Source organism: Nematolebias whitei, chromosome 19 (assembly GCF_014905685.2).
Source record: "Nematolebias whitei isolate Nwh7 chromosome 19, NemWhi1, whole genome shotgun sequence".
Taxonomy (NCBI): Eukaryota; Metazoa; Chordata; class Actinopteri; order Cyprinodontiformes; family Rivulidae; genus Nematolebias; species Nematolebias whitei.
Window position 1 is genome coordinate 12,252,240 of NC_056516.1, and position 9,444 is coordinate 12,261,683.

At 39.7% G+C, this 9,444-nt stretch overlaps 1 protein-coding gene across 1 annotated transcript in view; it reads right to left on the reverse strand.

Moving 5' to 3' along the window:
* Nucleotides 1–9,444, reverse strand: part of ptprua (protein tyrosine phosphatase receptor type Ua) — a 502,564-nt gene that overhangs the window by 160,951 nt on the left and 332,169 nt on the right. The window contains exon 11 of the mRNA XM_037693627.1: nt 4,658–4,859. Within this exon, the coding sequence (XP_037549555.1) occupies nt 4,658–4,859 (202 nt within the window). The remainder of the gene's footprint in view (nt 1–4,657; nt 4,860–9,444) is intronic.

The following is a 9,444-nucleotide window of genomic DNA, read 5'->3' on the forward strand; positions in this document are numbered from 1 at the left end:
CAACGGGTCAGTGATGACATAATAAATTTGACTTATACGCCAAGCGACTTATATATGTTTATTTCCTCTTACTGGTACTTTTTTGGACTGATGCGACTGATGCGACTGATGCGACTGATGCGACTTACACTCTGGAGCAACTTATACGCTAGAAAATACGGTACCTAAAAGGACCAGATAAACAGTTACTATATCTCACAAGATACTCAGAATACTTACTGAGGATGTCTTTCAGCTAGAAACTATCCTGATCTGTTAGGAGAGTTGAACCCTGGGCGCAGACAAACACGACGAACTCAGAGATAAAACTAAGAGAACAGATTTAATAAGCTGTTAGATGTTGTCAAACAATACACAGAAAACACCTGAATAAATGTACCCAAATTTAATTAAACACTGTTCTTGAACCCTTTGGAGTAAATTAAAATGCTTGGTTTCTCTGTAAAGGTAACACTCTGAGTTTGAGTCTTAAATATTGTAACTGTAATTAGTATGTAGTTATTAAAGTTGAAACACACAAAAATCTTGTTTTTCTCATCTGAAATGTTAAAAATATTTACTTATGTGTATGCATATGGAGTGATGGGCTGAAAATGTTTGAGGCTGCTGCATCGAGACTTACCTATTACCAGTTTGAGTTTGATAACAGTAGCACTGAAAATTATTATTCTGGACATATTTTTATGTGAATATGTCCGTGCATATTTCAAAGTGTCAAAATGGAGTCCTACATGTCCGTACTGTTGGACCCCAAAATCCTAAATCTGTAACTCCTCATTGTTTCAACATAGTCGACAGTGAGGCTCTAATGAAAAGGAAGAACTACAGGAATTATTTTCTATGTCCAGATGTACTGTGAGCTTGACTAAAATACTGTAAATTATGAACAAACAGCAAGGAGGCACACAGCAATAAGCACGTAAACAGCCCAGCACCCCCCACACACACACACCTAGAGCTGTCATTTCTAACCCTGGGCCCGGCCCAGCCTGACCCGAATTAGGGCCGGGCCATAATTAGGGCTTTAACAGACCGCTCAAGTAATCGACAGGTTGATTCCTAGGACATCTATCGAGTTTTTAAATTTCACGTCGAGTATTCGCAGTGACGTCATTGTGTCACATGATCCACACCGGGCTACTAGTAGAAGCTACTAAATGGATTCCTCCCAGCAGACGGACTGAGCAGAGCAGGTCCAGTCTTGGCAAACAGGTAGAAATGCATCAATAGTATGGAAATATTTCACTAAAGATGAATCTTCCGGTTCAACTACCATAAGGAAACAGAAAATGAATCAACTTCCTGACTGTTTGGAGCTCGTTGCGAACCGGTGTTGCACCACATTCTGTGACCACCGTATATTGTGACTGTAGGGGGCGGTGTTGCATGCAGTTGCAGGTCACAGAATATGGTGTAATACCAGGTCCAATCGACCGAACCAGAACCAGCTCCCTCTGACCTTGTTTCACAAACAAAAAGCAAAAAATATTAATCTCTAAACCTATAAAAAAAAAGCATATAAACATATTAATCTCTAAAACTAAACCTAATGCGCACCACAGCTGGCGGTGGCGCAGGGTGGTCGACCACCCCACAGTTTTTAGTTTCGTTTTGACGTGCCGCACGTTTCTTTCACTTTTGCAGCTTAGTAATAACTAATAGTTTTGGTTTTCCTGTGACTTATTTGCAGTGGGATGAATGGTAGGAGCATAATATCCCAATGTTTTGCATAAAATACATAATATCCCAATGTTTTGTTGGTCTTTTTTTGGGGGTAAATAATAACTGACTTTTTTTTGCGGTTTTAATTATTTATTTTTTTTCATCTTGAGATCCTATGACGTCATCAACTACTCGAGTTCTACTCGAGTTTTATTATGTTAATGTCGAGTTTAATAATTATGTAGTCATTCAACCCCTAGCCATAATAATGTACTGGATGGGTGGGTCGGGTCAGTGTCGGGTTTTGATTGTGCCGGGGGACGTGCTTGGCTGACGATCCAATTATATGGCAAAATGGCTTGCCATACATTAACCAGCCTCACGTGGCCATTTGATTGTGCACTGACCGTCCGTGAAAGAGGTAAAAGAAGTTCAGTTAAGCTTCAGACGAACTACTGCCAGGCAGAGATCCATCAGCACAAATGGACGTTCATTTAGCCGCTGCACTCAGCGAACGTGCGCGGCCAACAATCCAAACCGGTGAGATCACAAAATATCTGACATGTCAGAGCAGGGTCCATGTCTGAATAATGCAGAATGCAGCAGAAGCAGGGATTTAATGCTCTTTGACAGCCATGAAAGAACAAATACCCCCTCAGCTCCGATCTTCTGCCTCTTTTACTCAGCTGCGCGTGTCAGCCGACCGTTAACTATATAAGCAGTCAAAGCTTTATTAAAAATGTCAGGGTTTTTTCAGGTTCAGATCTGTAATTACTGGTAATTCATCGGGTCGAGTCGGGTTTGGAGATGATGGCTATGGGCTGGGGTCTGGTCGGGTCCGATTTTTTGTGACCAAATGCAACTCTATCCCCACCACAGCACCACACAGCTGAAAACATGACAAAAACAGCATATTTTCCTTACTTTTTCCCAAAATTATTTACCTCTAAACAATATATAAAAAGCAACAGCAGTTTATATAATGTTTTCACGTACTTTTGAAGCAGAATATGGTATAATCCATCCTGTCTGAGGCGCTCTCAGCAGTGCTTCACTGTTCACCTTTTCTATCCATGTTCTCATCAGAAGTCACTCTTCCTTCTCTAACACCATGCTGCCACCCCATAAGAGCTGTTTTCTCTTTACAGTATGCTTTGCCATTTTGTTGTTGAAAATACACAACAAAACAAAACATTTTTTTTCCAATAAAAAAAAGAGGCATGTACGCTGGCTCAGGTTAAAAAATAATTCCAAAAGCTTCCATTTTAGATTTTGCCTGCAAACATTGCATATCCACGTGATGGGAATTTGATTGGCTATACATTTGTAGCATCAGAACAGCTGTCAGAGCTGACTGGTCAGTTCTGTATGCAAAAGCGTGTGGGTGTAGCAGAAAGACGTCACAATGGCCCACGGGCGGGTTGGTGTTGGTTAACAAGCAAAGGCTGACGTGGCAGAAAAACTTAGATTAATAATAAATTTGAGAAGACACGGAGGAACAGCAGCACGATGCGCAGTTGGTAGAGCTTCCAACTCTCAGCGAGCAGGTTGCCCTGGTCCAAAGCCCGGCCAGGGGTCCTTTCTGGGTGGAGTTTGCATGTTCTCTCCGTGCATGCGTAGGTTTTCTACGGGTAATCCAGTTTCCTCCCACAGACCAAAAACATGCATGTTAGGCTGATTGGTAACTCTAAATCGTCTCTAGGTGTGAGTGAGAGAGTGAATGGTTGTTTGTCTCGTTTGTCTCTATGTGTCCCTGTGATGGACTGGAGACCTGTCCAGGGTGTCCCCTGCCTCTTGCACAGTGATAGCTGGACATGGACACCAGTGACCCCGCAACCCAAAAAGGAAGAAGCGGGTAAAAGATAATGGATGGATGGACGCAGGAACAAAGCATGAATAGCCGTGGGAAGCACAATCCACAAACAAAGGACACTCAAAACGTCACAGTCTTTAAAGAGACTAACAACTGAAATGACACCTGGGGGAGAGATAACGAGGGACAGGTGAGAGTGGGAGAGACAGTGGCTGACGTAAGGAAGGGGAAACAAACTAAAGCAAACTCACAGAAAAAATTAATACGAGCCACAAGAATACTAATCAACAAAACACAGATCCTGAAAGAAACAGGCTAAAATTTAGCAAAACATTTATACACTGACTGAACAATAGCTGCATTTGTGTTGGCCACAGTAGATTAGTTGTGGTGGCCATCTTGAATTGGAGTGATTCTAAAAGGTCATGAGATGTAGACGTCCGTTGAGTGATCAGTTTCTGAGAGTGTCGTTAAAATCTGTCCAGTGGTTCATGAGACATTTTGAAAATGAGCATGCAAAACATTTTATCACTGCTTCACTTTCAGGAGCTGGTGATAGAAAGATGAAGCGCCTCACATATAAAAACTGAAATGTTCTGCAGGCTGGACGTGTCTCAGTCCTGTGATGGACAAGAGAACTGTCCATTTGGCTCCTGCCTCTCACAATGTTGACTTTGATGATCAGCGCCCATCAAGAAGGGAGTGTTTTATTTTCTTGCCACCTTTTTACTCCACATTTAGGATCCGCACCTGTAATCTCTGCACTCAGACACTGATTTATTTTTTATTTTTTTAATGTCGGGCTGCCTTTGAACGGAGTATACACACTGTGGTGATGTGAACAAAGCTGTTTTCACCCAAACCGTTCATGCTGAACATTTGTAGTTAGCTGTAATTTGTTCTCTGCAAATGAAGCCGCTGCGTATCTGAAAGCTGTTTGACTGAGCGTGAAGAAAATTAATTTGTATAATTTAAAAGTATACAAGTATTTCAATCTAATCTTCTGAAAACGGGACAAGTTCACACTATTTCTTTGTTGTAACAGTCAGAGAAAAAAAAACAAAAAAACTAAGGATGATCAAATATCCAACAGCTCCATTTGTCTGTTAGGGACAGACGATGACATCGCCCTCCCTTTGCTCAAACACACACACACACACAGCAGTCAGCACTACGCCTCACCTGAGATGTTGGTGGTGATCTCAGTGAGGGCTGTCTGACCGAAGCCTTTGGCGGTGCGGCCACGGACTGACACCAGGTAGGTGGTTCCAGGATGCAGGCCCGAGAACATGTGATAGGTTTCATTCCTCAGTTTGGACACGGTACGACGAGGGCCAGGCACATTAATGCCCGGGTCCGAAGACTCGATACTCTGATAGCTGATCTGCATGCAGAGAAAACAGGAAACCAAATGAATAAAGTCTGGATTTAAGAATACACTAATAATCAATAAACTGCGTGGGTTTTTTTACAGAAGAGATTTTGTTTAAACTCTCAGGTTCAAATACTAGAACAGATCGAGTTTTGTTTATAATACTTTTTTATATATATATATATATATATATGTTTATGAGCAAAATGCTAATCTGCTCATAAAGAGAATTTTTGGAACATATGGGATGATAAAAATCATGTTACCCTAAAACTTGGAATACATCTTCAGTTAGTACTTCACGTGAATGGAAAAAATATTTTTAATAATTGTCAAAAAAGTATGACCAAAAAAAAATACATGAACATATATTTGCTATGAGGCCCCAACTATAACCTTCCGAAGTGACAGAATTGATCAAATACAATCTACCTATGAGCAACCAAAGACTCTGTGCACTTGGGAGCAGTTAATACTTCAAGTAGTGGTGTGGTGAAACTGATACTAGTATTGGTCCTGATATCAGCCTCAAGTACGCATACTTGTACTGATAGAAACACCCCAATACTTCCATTCTTATGCTTGGTGATGTTTTGTCCTCTTCCACTTTGCAAGTAATCAAGGACCCAAAAAAAGTCCATAATTTGGAGATATTTTAGGATAAACATGGGGAATTTTAGGAGAGGAGACGATTTGCTGTGATCTTAATAAAATAAAGGTGTTTCTAAAGCCACCGTGTAAAGTTTAAATACTAACTCAATAATTATGCAGTATCATACTCAGTATGGCCAAGTACCCAATCTGAAGTAACTAGTACTTGTACTTGATTTGGGGGAAAAAAAACCCCCCAAAAAACAACTAGTATAGTACCCATACTTAAAAGTGTTTTTATTGTTCTAGCCTTGCATCCACAAGGAAATGGCATTGTGGAAGCCCCTTAATGGTATTTTTAGGAAACAGGTTCCAGAGTGACATTTTGAAATGCCACCATTGGGTTTTGTGTGGACATCTTCAACTCAAACTTTTGAAAACTATGACCTCTAACCTTACTGACTCCAAGTGTGTCAACATAACCAATATCAGCACATGATTGCCTTTGTGATGCAGACAATAGTTTCTTAAGGGTCAACACTGTCCTGCACTTTTGAGGTCTTGTCGTTGAACAGAGGTTGGCAGTAAAATAATATGCATTGCCTAGTTCAGTTTTGCAAGACATGTATATACTGTATGGTTTTTTTCTAAGGTTCTCTGCAGAAAATGTGGATGTACGACTTGCTGTCCGCTTGGTCGAACATATTTTGAAAATGCTATGTTTTGCCATTGTTGTATGTCCACATACAATGTCAAAATGTGTGCTTTGCATTTAACCCATCAAATATGAGGTATGCTCAATAGTAGCAGCAGGCAGGGAGCAGTTAAGGAATAGATGTCTTAATTCACAATAGCCAGTATTTCATCAGGGTACAAGATTGAGAATTATTGTTTTAGGGTCTGAATACTTTTGATTATTTTGATACTAGCTAGCAATTAGTATTTTATTTTAAGTAGACTTGATCCCCATGCTAAAGGACAAAATAAAAAATACCAATTTCACTATTTTTGGAACATTTACTGTACATTGTCCTAATGTCCATTTCCCATGTTCAATAAAGCAATAAAAATCATAAACAAGCAACACATAGACATTTTGTTTTGCTTCACAAATATGACTGAGATAGATCTATTTAACTTGTTTCACTTGTGTCCACTCGGGGTCTTTTCTGAATACCTCAAAGGCCCTGATGGTACTCCGCTGGTTGTCAAACATGCAAGTTTGGTACCTAAAGATGAGTGCAGCTCATCAGTATGTCACAGCATCATTAGGCTTTTCAATGAGTTTCACTTTTTTCAAGCTTCTGAAAATAAACTACTTTTCACTGATGATGCTGCAGAAGACTGTGGATAATTCTAGGCCATCAATAATTAATTCGAAACATTTACATTAGCCCCCTTGTGGAGGCTTCTATTGGGCAAATACATAATTAAAATGGTTGTCCCTCATGTAATTATAGGCAGATGTCTGAGTATCAACTTCATTAGCATCTGAATATGTACAGTAAATTCCATGAACTGTGAAAAGGGGCTCCTGACCATTTTTTGTGCTTCACATTCAGAGTAGGAGTAAGATCACGATTTTAATTATGATGGATAAAAGGGTGTTTTTGTCCCAGTTAAAGCTTGGACCCTCTCTAAAGAGGTAAAAACATGAGTTAGAACGTCTATATTCCATATCATCCTTAATCATACATTTGAAACTTCTTTTCTCCTTTCAAAACATGGAATAATTTTATATTATGATCTCAGATCCCACTAAAGTGGACAGAACCAAATCTTTAAGCTGCTGTTCCACGAACCTCCTCTTGCTATCAATTCAACTGTTCGTCACACTTCCTGTTCTCAGATCCTGAGTAAAGAAGTTTGAGATTTCTGCAATAATTCAATTGGATCAAACCTTACTTTTATTTTAGTTTTCCAACATATCTTATTGTTCCATAATTTCCTAACAGAGCCCTTCACTCTCAGTCTGCAGGTTTACTTGTGGTTCCTAGAGTTTCCCAAAGTAGAATGGGAGGCAGATCTTTCAATTATCAGGCTCCTCTCTTATGGAACCAACTTCAGTTTCTGTCCGTGAGGCTGACACATCGTCCAGTTTTAAGACTTTCCTTTTTGATAAATCCTATAGTTAGGGTCATCTTAGTTTCCTGAGCTGTCCCTTAGTTATGTTGCTATAGGCTTAGACTGCTGGAGGACAAACTGACCACATTTCCTCCCACTGCTGCTGTATTTAATTGCTCTACTCTACCTGTTTTGTATTTGTAATTATTTCTATCCTTAACATGTGTATTTGTCTTTCTTCCAATAGAAAGTACACCTGGACCCACATCTGGACCTTCCGTTCTGTGTTCGTTTGTTTCTCCTTCCTGTCCTCCCAAACCCAGCCGGTCGAAGCAGATGACCTTCGTCCTGACCTTGGTTCTTCTGGAGGTTTCTTCCGGTGAAAAGGGAGTTTTTCCTTTCCACTGTTGCCTTTGTGCTTACTCAGGATGGACGACTGCAACAAAGTGAAGATTTAATGCAATCTGCTGCTTTCTTAGATAGATAACTTTTACTAATTGGCTTTTTTTATGTATGTTAATGTTTCTGTTCAGTGCCCTAAGATGACTTCTGTTGTGACTTGGACCTTTAGAAATGAACTGAACTGAACTGAATTTTCCCATTCATTATTTTTATCATGAACCAAACTACTAATTTCTGTTTCTCTTCCCACTAAGCTACAAAACACCCCTCCAAGAGTCTCTTTTTGTATTTTTGATCGTTCATCTTACAATGCTTTGCAACCCAAACTGCCTTTTCTACTACGAACTCTTCTTTTGAGCTTCTGGTACCCCAGGTGTCTGATTGACATCTGATTGTCAGCTCCTGTAAACTACCAGTAACAATCTCATATCCCTACAGACTGGAACAGAATGCTATCCTCCATGATGAAAACGCTCACCCCCACTGAGTGGGGTTTATCAGTGACTGCCTCTAGAATGTTGGAGGGAAGAGGAGCCTGCCTGCAGTCCTGACCTGAACCTTATAGAACACCTGTGGGATCAGCTTGAGTGTGCCGTTCGTTCCAAACTGATCAGCAAACTCATATTTATGGTGGCACTGAGGTGTAAATGAACAACATTTGAAAAAACAAAATTACATTTGAAAAAAAAAAAAAAACACAACAACATTTGAACATTTTTTATTACTTTAAGCCAAAGTGGAAGTGGCCAAAGCGGAAGTGGCCAATGGAATCATTCAAAAATTACTTTGTATATAATTTCCATTTATTTTTATGTAATTCCGTTTTTTTTTGTTTGTTTGTTTTGCTTTTTTCCAATGTAATCCTGTTTTTTTCCAATGTAATTGCCTTTTTTCTAATGTGATTCCATTTTTACAAATATAATTTAATTTTTTTCAAATGTGATTCCGGCCACTTCCGCTTTGGCCTCTTCCGCTTTGGCTTAATGTAATTCCTTTTTTTTTTCTTTTCAAATGTAATTCTGTTTGTTCAAATGTTGTTCACTTACACCTCAGGGCCATCATACATATTGGCTAACGTGGGACAAACACTGGTTAAAGACTGGGATGCCATCCCACAGCCATGTTCGTCCAAGCTGGTGAGCAGCATGAGGAGGAGGTGCCAGGTGACACACTGTGAGGCTGGAAGTTAAAAGAGTTAATTGATTAAACTATTGGAGCAGCAGACCGACTGTTTCTTGTCGTTCAAGTATTGGTTCTGTAACATCCATTTTATTCACACATTGCTCAAATCTTGACAAGTGAACAGAAACAATTAGATCTTTCTGGTTTGGTTTGTTTTAATATGAAATGATTTAGTATTTTCTGCCTTTACTGACATGCGAGCAGAGCTGCTGTAAATGTTTGGTTCTAAAACTGTCTGGTCCTCTTTGTCCTAACGATGATATTTTGAACATTGTGCAGCTCTGATCTTAGGTCGTTTTCACACTAGATAGTCTGGTAGACTCGGTTCGGTTCGGGACCAATATTCTTGACCTTTTGT